The 14,688-nt window shown below is 42.9% G+C and overlaps 1 protein-coding gene across 1 annotated transcript in view; it reads right to left on the minus strand.

Moving 5' to 3' along the window:
• Window positions 1-1,256: 1,256 nt before the first annotated feature.
• Window positions 1,257-14,688, minus strand: part of LOC140117646 (keratin, type II cytoskeletal 80-like) — a 35,540-nt gene continuing 22,108 nt past the window's right edge. Inside the window, exons 7-9 of the mRNA XM_072134574.1 lie at window positions 4,001-4,221; window positions 2,972-3,012; window positions 1,257-1,877 (exon numbers count right to left, since the gene is read on the minus strand). Of these exons, the coding sequence (XP_071990675.1) occupies window positions 1,789-1,877; window positions 2,972-3,012; window positions 4,001-4,221 (351 nt within the window). The 3' untranslated portion in view covers window positions 1,257-1,788. The remainder of the gene's footprint in view (window positions 1,878-2,971; window positions 3,013-4,000; window positions 4,222-14,688) is intronic.

A 14,688-nucleotide genomic window follows, 5' to 3' on the forward strand; every position in this document is an offset into this window, starting at 1 on the left:
GGTTGATTAGATTATGAGCCCCATGGGGACAGGGACCAATTTGTCATGGTCTGTGCAGCACTGTGTAATCTGTGAGCGCTATATAAATAAAGAATTATTATTATGACAAGTTCAGGGGTGCATCGGGAAGTCCAGATTTGCTTTTCAGGAATGTTGTAGGAGATGTGATAGCAGCCATATTTCCTATGACCTAATTTCTACAAAACCTGATATTACAAAGGTGGCGGCTTATGACTATGGGCGGTTCATTAACTGAGTAGGGTGCAGAGAAAGGGAATCCTTGCATCAGAGAGATATATGATACAAGAAGTTCCTTTTTCCTCACAAAACGACAGTGCTGAGCAGTATCTCATGTTAACAGGTGCAGGCTACTGTTGCACAAGGAAGAAGGGACCCATTGGGGCAGATTTACTTACCCGGTCCTGTCGTGATCCAGCGGCGCGTTCTCCGTCGAGGATTCAGGTCTTCCGGCGATTCACTAATGTAGTTTGCTTGATGTCCACTAGGTGTCGCTGCTGCGCTGAAGTCCGCCAGAGTTCGCTATCCTATCCTGGGTGCAGGTAAGCGCGTGTCAAGCGACACATTTTTTAAAAAAAATTCCACGGTTTTTCTGAATCCGTTGAGTTTTCCAATGACCACGCCCCCCGATTTTCGTCGCATGCATGCTGGCGCCAAGGTGCCACAATCGGATCGTGTGCGCCAAAAACTCGGAGCAATTCAGGGAAAAATGGTGCAAATCGGTAATATTCGGGAAATCCGACAAAAAATAGCGATTCGGGCCCTTAGTAAATGAACCCCATTATATTATATATCACTATAATGCGCAGTCCCATTCTCTGCACTGTGGTCAGTCTGTGAAAATGGACACTTCCGTCTGCCGTCTTGTTATATGGCAGTTGATTAACAAATTTATTAGATAAATACCGACATCCTAAAAGGACCTGTCATATCAGGTGTATAAATAATCAGGTGATTGTCATGTACATGAATATATATTGATTTACAGACTGGTGACTGTCCATTACCTTATACAGTCACCAGTATACAGTATCTTCAAAATGTATCTATTAAGGTGCTTTATAATTTTCCTATGATAATTTGAGAATTATTTTATTCTTTTCTTTTTTAAGTTGTTTCTATCTATATTTGTTGTAATTATGTATGGATGTGTTACTAGCATAGATAGACGACTAAAGGGGATTCCACTTTTGTTATTGAAAGGGGATCAATATATCTATATAACAATCACACACATAGTACGTTCATTTTTATGGACAAAAATATTAGCAAAAAATATTAAATCATTTTTACACCTGAGTGGTTTGGCACAATTTCATTTGCCAGGGCTTGGCAGAAAGACTTATAGATGGCAGTGACTTAAAGGACATCTACCACCAGGATGAAGGATTGTAAGATAAGCACACAGACATACTGGTGTGTTCCCCTGCTGGCAGGTTCTCCATAACTTTTAGCTTTTTATGACCTGGTTTAAAAAAAGGGGGTTTTATAATTATGCAAATGGACCTGAGCGGCATTGGGCTCTATAGGTTATATTGGAGCCTGGAGCCCCTCAGGCTCATTTGCATCATCATTAATAATATGATTTTTTAATTCAATATTTATTTAATAATGAAGCCTTTCTATTCTTAAAACAAGGCATGGGAAGCTTAAAGAAGAGCAGATCCTGCCAGAGTGGGCACACACCGGGATGTCAGTGTGCTTGGTTTACAATCCTTCATCCAGGTGGTAGATGCCATTTAAGGGAGATTACTATAATCTAGATACACTTCAGTTATCTGACATATTGCTTGTTACGCTCCATGTACTACTGCTTGTCCGAGATCGGGACGGTCTGTGGAAATCAGGTCTTCTCACTTCTGCAAAATTAAAAGAGACATCATATATAAAAGGTGAATCTCTTACCTTCGCTCATGCAACATTTTACTGCATGGCTCAATGACTATGCACATGTAAGGTCACCATCATATACAAACCATGCCATGTAAGTTTAGACAGCTATAGTAAAGCACACATCTATTACAGGTGTGTGACACAGTCATGAATGTGGAAAATCCCATGGGCCAAGTTAGGTGTAAGAAAAGTTCCGGTGTTGTTCCGGCACCAGTTTTCAAGTCTGTGTCTGGACAGAAATGCGAGGGGAGTATGAGATAGATTGTCATAACAGGATCTGCATAATCCTATGAGTGGCCTCCTCAGAAAAGGGGACAACACAAACATGAACTCAATGGGGCACATTTACTTACCCGGTCCAGTCGCGATCCAGCGGCACGTTCTCTGCTCTGCATTCGGGTTCGGCCGGGATTTATGAATGTAGTTCTTCCGCCGTCCACCAGGTGGCGCTGCTGCGCTGAAAGTCATCTCATCGCGCCGGAATGCACCACCTCGGACCAGGTTAAGGTAAGCGCTCCCCAAGCTACACTTTTTCGGTTTTTAAATGCGGCGGTTTTTCCGAATACGTCGGGCTTTCGTTCGGCCACGCCCCCCGATTTCCGTCGCGCGCATGCCGGCGCCGATGCGCCACAATCCGATCGCGTGCGCCACAATCCCGGGGCAATTCAGGTACAATCGGCGCAAATCGGAAATATTCGGGTAACACGTCGGGAAAACGCGAATCGGGCCTTTAGTAAATGACCCCCAATGTTCGTGAAATTCACTCTTAGGATGAAGCAGGTCCCCCGACCTCCCACTGAGACGCAGGCCTGAAAACCAGGACTACAAAGGAATTGCGATTTGGAGAAGAGCAAGTATTCACTCTTCTTATTTCCGGCCCTGACCCCTTTAATTAAAGATGGCATACACCTTTAATAGCTTTCCATTAAACTCTAATACAGTCAATAATTATTCCTGTCTTCTCATAGACATGCATGCTCAGTGTGACAGTCTTGCTTTTTGTTCAATTATATGTCCTATAACTTCCATAAACAGTAATGAATAAATCTTGTATTCTTACCAGTTTCACAGTGAATGTTCACAACAGGAGGGGACTGTAACCTGTTAGATGATATGTATGATAGAAAAGTGAAAAAATCTACATGAACCAACATCTACAAGAAATTTATGATGGGACTAGTTAAGGTCTTAAAATTCAGTTTTTTTTTTTTTAAGAATTGTGTAAGTTGTGTAAGGGACGCAAAGCTAAATGTTGCAAATTTCAGTTGTGCTCCAAAACTTGCTACTTCTATCCAATGTATTTATCTACTATAAAAAGTAGTGGAAATATTAGGAATACATTTTATTGGTCATAGATGAGTGGTTGGCATTTTACAAGGGTGCGGTTCAAATTAGTAGCTAAGGAGGTGCTGTTGTCCTGGCACAAGCCATTTAAGGGTGGACATTCAAGGCCACACAATCAATTATGTGCTAATATAAAGAGAGAATATTGGGGTGGACAAAGTGGGGAAAGGTAGTATATTGTATACATATGTAGTGTCTTGCAAGCTAATCCCTAGCAGGGTCCCCTGCAATGGGCGTAACTACAGTGGTAGCAGCCATAGCCGCTGCTTTGGGGCCTATAGTGTCTGTGGGCCCAGTATCCAACCGGACTCACTGAAGAATGGATGAGTTGCACTAATATATATATATATTATGCTGCACATTTTACAGTATAGGTATATAACAGTGTACATCTTCTGCAGTACACAGCAGAAAAAAGTTGGGGGAGGGGAGATCAGAAGGACAGTATTGGAATTGCTTATTTATACTTCCTGCCATGTGGTCAGCAGCCACTGGGATAGATCTGTGGCCTTTGACATCCCCCTAGAAGTGACAGTGTCTGACAGTGAGTATATACACATGTGTGTACAGATATGTATATAATTTAAGTTGGGATGGGGGCCCCATTCAGAAGTCTGCTATGGGACCGTGCTGATTTCATATGAGTCTGCTTGGAGAATAGAATGACCCATTATATAGCCATACATGATCATTTGTACATTTAATATCTAGAGCTCTTCATAATATGGAAAATTAGACGCCTCACCTGCTCTCTTCTCCTTCCAGAAGTTTTTTATATGTGACAATCTCTATATCCAGAGCCAGTTTGACATTCATCAGCTCCTGGTACTCTCGTAGCTGCCGGGCCACCTCCTGTTTAGCATTTTGCAGGGCTTCCTGTACTTCCAGCAGCTTTGCATTGGCGTCTTTGACAGACGTATCACTGTTTGTCTTGGCCAATGCCACTTGTTGCTCCAAATGTACGCACTGCAACGGCAACGTTCCAAGTATATGAATGTGATCAAATCTTACTTACATAGGTTGGGTGCAAAAAGACGGATTTCCATGAAGTTCAAACAAGGAATAGGAAAGGGAAAGGATATGGCTCACAGAAAGGAATGTGGGAAACAAGAACTCTATGAAGTTACATAAGCCTCAATGTTTGGCTGTCTGTTCTCACTACTCTGACCTGCTCCTCAATGCCAGGTGACTGCACAGAAGTCCAATCTTATGCATATTGTAAATCTATTAGGACTTTAGTATAATTTGCAGGGGTTCTGCAGTAAAAAGATACATAAAATTTTGAGTGGCTATATCCATTTTAACAATATACATACTTGCTTAGCATATCTTTTGCTATTCCTTTAATATACTGTATAGTCCTCATTGATGACATGTTGTAAGGCTAGGTTCATCTAACGTTTAATGTATAATTGGACTTATACCAGTAGGCGGGGCATAGTTTTAGCACCTCTTCTGTACAGTATACGTCTGCTGCCAGCTGCTGAAGCGGAAGCCATTGAAGTCTATGGGTCTTGGATGCAGCAATACTGTATCTGCCTGTGTCCTCCACTGAGTTATGTCACTGTCCATGTACTGTAAGGACTGTAACATCGCTGGGGAAACACCCTGAACCACCATCAGGCAGCATAGAGAATGTCGTTGCAGGAATTTTTTAAATATTTTTGGAAGAGGAAGGGCACTGTTGAAAATAATTTTTGTATTGTATAATTTTAAGGTAGTACCAAGCTATCAAGCTGATTGGTGAGAGTCTGACTATGTGGTCCTCATCGATTATAAAAAAAGGACCTCATTTTCAGTAATGGGTGGAGTGTCAGGACAAGCTTGCATCCTGCTGCTCCACTGCTTTGCTATCATAGACTTTCACTAAGAATGAGAACACTCGGACGCTGCCATACTATTGAATTAAGCTGCATTGCTGCTCCGTTCATGTTCAATGGTTTGCTGGGGGTCCTGTTCTTGTCATCAGTGCCTAGCACCTTCACTGATCAGTGATTATGGATAACATGCCAACTTGGTATAGCCCCATTAAATGACATGTACTGTATTTTCTTTCGGATATTTTTATTATTTATCACTCTTTTTAGAAAATCCACACACCTAAGCCAGTTAAAGATTAGCACATTCACAAATAATTTACATAACGGGAAGTGACTCTTATAGGAGCATGGATACCACTTCAAGCAGCTGATCAGTGGGAGTGCCATTGTACAGTCCCGCAGGATAAGTCATCTCTAAATTTTGCTTCAGTTAGTTTACTGATCGGCTGTAGAGAGTTTGCCAGCCTTTCCATGCCACCTATAAACGTCCTTTCTCTTCAAGGTTGGCTTTCTTTTGGTTTGACAAGTAATCCTTGCTATCTAGCTATCCTCGCTATCAAATGTAGGGTTTACACCTGAAGTATATCATGCCTATTACTAAAGTGTTAAAATATGTTTATGTTATGTTTCAACATTTGTTATCTTTCCTGCAGAATCCCAGGCTGTGAATGGTTGGTGTCCTGGAAATCTTCAGAAAACAGTGTCTATAAATTATCTCTGGGTGGATTTTGGGGTGTTCCTCTTTGTCTTTTGATATCTGCACATAGATTGTTGCAGAAGCAGCAGAGCCAACTTGGCTCCCGACTCTAGGCTTCTGACCAATGGATCAAGGTTAAAGTACTTATAAAATTCCTATTCCACAACAGAATCATTCCTATAGCCAACCAATCCACCACCTTGTGTGTGCCTGCAAGAAAGACCAATGTCAGCATGTTACCTGCTGCTGAGTGGACTGTGTCTGCCATTAGAGAGACTGTGAGTTATTTCAAAGCTTTCATTGTTTGGTGTGATTCCTGGCCTGCCACTAACACCACGGGCCTCCCCTTCACCATCTGCTCAGGGATCCATTACCACACACACCAGGAGTGCCCCAGGGGGATCCCTTATCTATATAGTGGCCTCCACCTCTTCTTACATCTGGCCTTGACAGGAATGGACAATGCCTTTTTCAGTTCCAGATAACCCACATAAATTTTTACTTAACCTTCAACATTTGGTGTAACCGTATATCCAAAAATGTCTGGCTTACTGTATTGGCCACACACCAGAACAATGTAGTCCATGATCACGGCTCTCTACAGTTATGACATCACACTTTGGCACACCTTGAGAGTATCAGGTAATGGAAATGTGAGAGAGTATTATTACAAGTTTCTTTGATGTGGGTGACCAAAAGGTCTTATGCACTTTGTAGAAAACGGATATGTGGGGAAAATAGATGGTCCTGCTAACGATGAAGACCCCTTTTAAGTAGAGAATGTAGTATCAGGGATATATGGTGGTGACAATGTGAGCAGGTTTGGCCAATTCAAGCTTTAGAAATGATTGGAAGCCTGACCTTCTAGAGACCTCGTGTGACCTTCTAACCCGTTGTGAGTAAATTCTTCCTTTTGTGTTTCTAACAATAACATTACATAAATGTTGTACTTATATTAAAAAACAAATAAAGTATCACTTTCAGTTAACTCTTTTATAACTCCATAAACACTGTTTGTTCTCTCCATTAGTTCAATATCTAGGAGCTTTGATTTTCCTTTTAAGCTTTCTTGTCATTGAGCTGTAAAAATGTAATGGCTGGTAACCACGAACACCGCAGACAACATCCTAATGTTAGATTTTTTTTCACTTGTGTATACAGTTGTGTAACTAGATAGTGCTGTGTTTGCATTATGTAAATATTTCCAAAGTTTAACAGAACATTCCCATGACTACAGTCAATACAACCCTATAATCTTGCTGGCTTTTTTGTGGATTTTTGATGCACATTTTTTTGTGCCAAGTTGGGGGGAGATTTATCAAAAGTATCTGAGAGCAAAACTGTTCTTGTTTCTCATGGTCACCAATCAGAGCTTAGCTTTCTTTTCCCAACAGCGGTTTATAAAATGTAAGCTGAGCTCTGATTGCTTGCTATGAGAAACTAGAACAGTTTTTCTCCCAGATACTTTTGATAAATGAGGCCATTCAAAAGAAATGATGGGCATAAAGTAGATAAAGGGATTTGTCCATAAAAAATCCTACTACACTGCATGGGTGTCAGAGGTCAGGCTGGCCTTAGACATTACTGAGATTCAGGTTCTCCTACAATGGGGGGATGAGGGATATCGACATGTATAATCCCCATGTGCTATAAACAGTTTAAAGGGAACCTACCACCACGATTCTACATGCGCAGAACGCATCTGCGGCGTTCTGTGCATGCGCAGAATGCCGGGGACTCGGACGACACAGATGAAATGGTAGGTGGAAAAAAGAGACTACTGGGGCGTGGAGTAGCCACGACGTGTAGCCTCATTTCCGGCTACTCCACGCCCCAGTAGCCGGAAATGAGGCTACACGTCGTACATATCCCAGGATTAAACTTTTCTAAAAGATAGCCGGGACGCGAGGATTAGCCCAAAAAAGGGCTATCCTCACGTCCCATTCATCCACTTACCACCCGATCTACATTTATAGGTAGAATTGTGGTGGTAGGTTCCCTTTAATGCTACGATAGAATAAGGAACTGTAGACTCCCTGGTCTGCCAATTGGTGTGAAAGGGGGCCCCAAAAATTAACTTTGCTTGAGGCCTCTAAAATGGCAAATTCTACCCTAAGTAAATGTCTCCTGCCTTCTGAATATCTGCCTGGCTTTCTCAAAACATGTTTCTCACATATATGACATTTTAATGGCATAATGAATGCTCAATTATTAGTGTAAACTGGAGATGCTGGTAGTAAGATGAAAATACATACAAGGGAGGGGGGTATTTATTTATGCTGACCCAGCCCCCCACCATGTCAGATACATCAGGAGGCTATGGCAGATGGCTTGCGTTGGCTATAATCTGTGATTGTTTAGTCCAGGCTATAGCGGAGGCCCACGCCACCACTGGTGGTGCCCCCTTCATACCTCTACACACCCACTTGCCATAGAGGTGGTGTAAATGGGGAAATAATCGCAATTACTTGTGGTTGACTTGTATGCCTTTTCAGTACACTTCAGTATTTGTCTCAAAAATTGTTGGAAAAACTGCATTTATGATTTCAGATAACTAAAGCCTTTTTGACATTGTTTAACCAGGTCCGTAGGATTTGGTGTGTTAAAATAATCTACTTATATACCACTTAACTTCAACTAAAGATCTTAAAGGGGTTGGCCATGTTTCAAAAAACCTCTTCCACTAGACATGTCTCTGCATGTATATGTACCTGTGTCTTTCCCTCCTTTTGGAGCTTCAGCCTTTCCCTGTTCTTACCATGCTGCCCTCTGCATATACACACAATTTCCTGTTTCTCGCTCCTTCAGTCCACCCTAATGGCATATCCCACTGTGCCTTTTTCACAGGGAGAGGAGAGAGGGAGTATGATTAGTCATAATCTCCTGCTACAGCTCCTCCTATTCAGCAGTTCTCAGACATCTAAACAAAGATCTACGGAGAGTTTGCAGACAGTACTAAAGCAATTAGCCGGACTGCTGAAACACTTGATGAACATTCAGGGATTATTATTAAGGGAGTAACACCATATGGGCAACTTATGTAAAATAGTAGCCAACCCCTTTAAGAGATATACAACAAAATGCTGTTTCCTAAAATTAATTGGTGTTTTCTATGATATAGAGGTGTAAATAAGGCTCCTTATATGAGTAATTTATGTAAGTAAGCACAATAACTGAGTGTTCTTGTGGCTGCAAAATTATAAAAAATACATTGTGGGAAAAATTATTAGGAATGCATTGCACAGATACTGTGGGGGTCATTTACTAAGGGCCCGATTCGCGTTTTCCCGACGTGTTACCCGAATATTTCCGATTTGCGCCGCTTGTACATGAATTGCCCCGGGTTTTTGGCGCACGCGATCGGATTGTGGCGCATCGGGGCCGGCATGCGCGCGACAGAAATCGGGGGGGCGTGGCCGAACGAAAACCCGACGTATTCGGAAAAACCGCCGCATTTAAAAAACGAAAATGTGTCGCTTGGGGAGCGCTCACCTTCACCTTCTATGGGATGGTGCATTCCGGGGCGTTAAGATTATTTTCGGCGCTGCAGCGCCACCTGGTGGACGGCGGAGGAACTACCATCTTAAATCCCAGCCGGACCCGAATCCTGTGCAGAGAACGCGCCGCTGGATCGCGAATGGGCCGGGTAAGTAAATGTGCCCCTGTATGTCTATACTTAGCTCTAAATTGATTCAAGACTCCAGTTTCAACATCTTAGCATTGAGCCCTTGACCAATTTGGTGGTTGTCTCAGGACATTCGTCTTGTGGACAATGTTAAAGGGAACCTTTCACCAGATTTTCATTAAATAGCCTTGTTCCCATAGCACTCTAATAAGCATGTGCCCACACTGTTATGGCCCAGTCGAGCACACCTCCGTCTGCATGAGGCCTGAGGCAGACATAAGTTGAGAGATACAGTGACTATTATAGAGTCAGTCTTCCCAACCTGGTGCAGGTCTACAGTTTTGTTTCTGGTGACCTTTGACAGCTCTTTGGTCTTCACCATAGTTGAGTTGGGAGTGTGTGAGGTTGTGGACTGGTGCCTTTTATGCTGATAACAAGTTCAAACATAAGCCATTACTACAGGAAATGAGTGGAGGACAGAGAAGTCTCTTAAAGGGAACCTGTCATCAGAAACCCTTTTTCTGGCTCTACGTTGTCCCCATATAGAATAGTGTACACAAGAGTTTTTATAGCAAAACCGTCTTTTTCCGAAAAAAAGAGATACGTTAGATCAAAGTTTACCTATGCAGAGCTGTGTCCCTAGTCCCTTCAGAGGGGCCAGTGAGGAGTGGGTCAGACATGTATGACACCCTGAGGGGGGAAGCGATGGGGGGAGGAGATATGGGGGACTTAGGAGGTTTTATTTCATTTCAAATTTATGCGTGACAAAGCTGTTTCCTGGGGGGAAAACACTCCTCACTGACCACTCGCATTGGACTAGGACACAGCTCTGCATACAGAACACTTAACTTTTATCTAACTTATCTTTTTTCTGAAAAAAAGCCTGAAAAAGGGCTCCTCATAACAGGCTCCATTTAAAGAAGTTGTTACAGGTCTGTGAGAGCCAGAAATCTTGCTTGTTTGTAGATGACCAAATCCTTAGTTTCCACCATAATAAATTTTTTAAAAATCAGACAATGTGATTTTTGGGATTTGTTTTCACATTTTGTCTCTCATAGTTGAGGTTCTACCTATGATGTCAATTAAATTGTATATTTAAAAGCTGCTCCCACTGGGCCCTGAGGGAAGGTTAGGAGGAAAACACCTGTAACTGGAACTACACAACATGGAGAAATTCTAAGGTTGGGAAGCACTGGGGCAAATTTACTTACCTGGTCCTGTCGCAATCTCCGATCTGGACGGTCCGACGAAGATGAAGTCCGGCATGATTCATGAAGATTGTGCGCCCGATTTCCTGCATCTGTCGCTTCCCCGCTAAGGTCCGCCGGAGTTCACCTTCTTCTTCCTGGTGCTTGTAAGTACGTGTCTTGCGTATTTCCTATGTTAAATCCAGTGCGTTGTCCGAATCCGTCGGATCGTCCGACGTCCCGTCCCCCGATTTGTGTCACGTGAAAGCCTGCGCCGATGCACCAAAATCAGATCGCGTGCGCCAAAATCCCCTGTTAAATGCGTCGCAACTCAAAAATCGTCGGGTAACCCAACGAAAATGCTCTCCGCGGACCCTTAGTAAATGAGCCCCACTGTGCACATTTTGGGTTCACATTGTATCTTAAACATCTTAGAAGGTATTGAAGTTAGCAATTTATGAAGGCGGACTATGGCTGGGTCTGCCAAAACTACCGTACCTTGTAGGTATAGCCAGCTTTAGGGACATTTTACATAATCTGCCATATAAACTGTAATACAGCTTAGTCTTACATCTTTACATCTGCTGCCTGCACCCTCTGTTCCAGTGCTGGTGGCAATTCCTGAAAATCCGTCCACATCGCTTTACTGTGATGTGTCTTTTGACCCATAAAATGTGAATGCCTGACCTCAGCAGAGACATGTCATTCATGTAGTTTACTTTTAAGGCCATATACTGCAGCTGTGACCTACCCTTACATATCAAAGCTAAATAGATACCAATGGCCAAGTTTTTAATTATTTTTACATAAAATTTTGGTACCTTTTTGTATCGCCTGGACAACCCCTTTAACTCTTTATGACATATGCAGGTGAAGTTATGCAAACACAAAGCTGAAAACTATGCCTGATGGCCAACAGCTTATGCGGTATTTATTGCAGAGAGGCGATGTGTAATTATGTCATAGGTTTTCTCTTATTATTGTGATGATTGTTAAAATGTTGTTAACCTAAAGTGATTTTTAAAGAATGGTTTATATATCTTCTAAGTTACATAGGTAGTTATTTATCTTTTCACAGGTGTTTCACAGTTTAGGGATCATACTTGAACTGTTCATCTCCTACACTTGAGATCATTGTCAGCTAAATTGTTACATTGTCATGTGTCATTCATTCAGTGGTTAGGAACTAAATAGTAAATAATTGATGTTTCACTGTTGGGACCACAAAAATGTAAAAATTACAGACCAGGCATTACCCAGTGACAGTGACATTAGACTAATCTCTACCTTAATTTGAACCTCTCATGCACTTCTCCATGACTTCTCCCGAGCTGCACCAATTCTCTGGAATGACCTTTCCCAGACTATCAGACTAATAACCAACCTCCAAAGTTTCAAAAATGTTCTTAAAACTCATCTCTTCCGGCAAACCTATCACACTCGCTAACTGCATGAAACTTCAACTCTCTCTTTACTAACCCGTCCTGTGTCTTACTCCCATTGGTTAACACCAGATCGATACCAAACTCTAGGCTTCTCTGCAGTCACTCTCACCTTTGACTCTGTATATAAGGCTGATGGCTGGTTCAAGCTGCAGAATTTTTATGTATTAAATAATTTTATACTATTCTCTTATGAAGAATAGTTGGAGAATTATACAAGCTCGTATACCTCTTCTGTCACCCCCAAATCCTCATAGACTGTAACCTCTTGTGTCACTCCATCATCCTCATAGACTGTAAGCTCTTGTGTCATTCCTTCATCCTCATAGACTGTAAGCTCTTGTATCATCCCCTCATCCTCATAGACTGTAAGCTCTTGTGTCATTCCTTCATCCTCATAGACTGTAAGCTCTTGTATCATCCCCTCATCCTCATAGACTGAAACTCTTGTGTCACCCCCTCATTATCATAGACTGTAAGCTCTTGTGTCACCCCCTAATCCTCATAGACTGTAACCTCTTGTGTCACTCCATCATCCTCATAGACTGTAAGCTCTTGTGTCACCCCCTCGTCCTCATAGACTGTAAGCTCTGGTGTCCCCCCTCATCCTCATAGACTGTAAGCTCTTATGTCACCCCCTCGTCCTCATAGACTGTAAGCTCTTGTGTCACCCCCCTCAAGCTCATAGACTGTAAGCTCTTGTGTCACCCCCTCATCCTCATAGACTGTAAGCTCTTGTGTCACCCCCTCATCCTCATAGACTGTAAGCTCTTGTGTCACCACCTTCATCCTCATAGACTGTAAGCTCTTGTGTCACCTCCTCACCCTCATAGACTGTAAGCTCTTGTATCACCCCCTCATCCTCATAGACTGTAAGCTCTTGTGTCACCTCTTCATCCTCATAGACTGTAAGCTCTTGTGTCACCCCCTCATCCTCATAGACTGTAAGCTCTTGTGTCACCTCCTAATCCTCATAGACTGTAAGCTCTTGTGTCACCCCCTCATCCTCATAGACTGTAAGCTCTTGTGTCACCCCCTCATCCTCATAGACTGTAAGCTCTTGTGTCAACCCCTCATCCTCATAGACTGTAAGCTCTTGTGTCACCCCCTCATCCTCATAGCCTGTAAGCTCTTGTGTCACCACCTTCATCCTCATAGACTGAAAGCTATTGTGTCACCCCCTCATCCTCATAGACTGTAAGCTCTTGTGTCACACCCTTCATCCTCATAGACTGTAAGCTCTGGTGTCCCCCCTCATCCTCATAGACTGTAAGCTCTTATGTCACCCCCTCGTCCCCATAGACTGTAAGCTCTTGTGTCACCCCCCTCAAGCTCATAGACTGTAAGCTCTTGTGTCACCCCTTCATCCTCATAGACTGTAAGCTCTTGTGTCACCCCCTCATCCTCATAGACTGCAAGCCCTTGTGTCACCCCCTCATTATCATAGACTGTAAGCTCTTGTGTCCTCCCCTCATCCTCATAGACTGTAAGCTCTTGTGTCACCCCCTCATCCTCATAGACTGTAAGCTCTTGTATCACCCCCTCATCCTCATAGACTGTAAGCTCTTGTGTCACCTCTTCATCCTCATAGACTGTAAGCTCTTGTGTCACCCCCTCATCCTCATAGACTGTAAGCTCTTGTGTCACCCCCTCATCCTCATAGACTGTAAGCTCTTGTGTCACCCCTTCATCCTCATAGACTGTAAGCTCTTGTGTCACACCCTTCATCCTCATAGACTGTAAGCTCTTGTGTCACCTCCTCACCCTCATAGACTGTAAGCTCTTGTGTCACCCCCTCATCCTCATAGACTGTAAGCTCTTGTGTCACCACCTTCATCCTCATAGACTGAAAGCTCTTGTGTCACCCCCTCATCCTCATAGACTGTAAGCTCTTGTGTCACACCCTTCATCCTCATAGACTGTAAGCTCTTGTGTCACCCCCTCATCCTCATAGACTGTAAGCTCTTGTGTCACCCCCTCATCCTCATAGCTTGTAAGCTCTTGTGTCACCCCTTCATCCTCATAGACTGAAAGCTCTTGTGTCACCCCTTCATCCTCATAGACTGTAAGCTCTTGTGTCACCCCCTTCATCCTCATAGACTGTAAGCTCTTGTGTCACCCCCTTCATCCTCATAGACTGTAAGCTCTTGTGTCATCCCTCATCCTCATAGACTGTAAGCTCTTGTGTCACCCCCTCATCCTCATAGACTGTAAGGTCTTGTGTCACCCCCTCATCCTCATAGACTGTAAGCTCTTGTGTCACCCCCTCATCCTCATAGACTGTAAGCTCTTGTGTCACCCCCTCATCCTCATAGACTGTAAGCTCTTGTGTCACCCCCTCATCCTCATAGACTGTAAGCTCTTGTGTCACCCCCTCATCCTCATAGACTGTAAGCTCTTGTGTCACCCCCTCATCCTCATAGACTGTAAGCTCTTGTGTCACCCCCTCATCGGCATAGACTGTAAGCTCTTGTGTCACCCCCTCATCCTCATAGACTGTAAGCTCACTTACCCTCACTTATTGTTATAGTTGGTTACAAGGGAGATAAATAGGTTTACATAGGAGCTATAAATAGTAAATATTTTACTTTTTAAATTCAAGATTGTTAAAGCTCCTTGACTTTTATATGTTAATGGTATATAATCTATTAAAATCCTTGAA

Source organism: Engystomops pustulosus, chromosome 2 (assembly GCF_040894005.1).
Source record: "Engystomops pustulosus chromosome 2, aEngPut4.maternal, whole genome shotgun sequence".
Taxonomy (NCBI): Eukaryota; Metazoa; Chordata; class Amphibia; order Anura; family Leptodactylidae; genus Engystomops; species Engystomops pustulosus.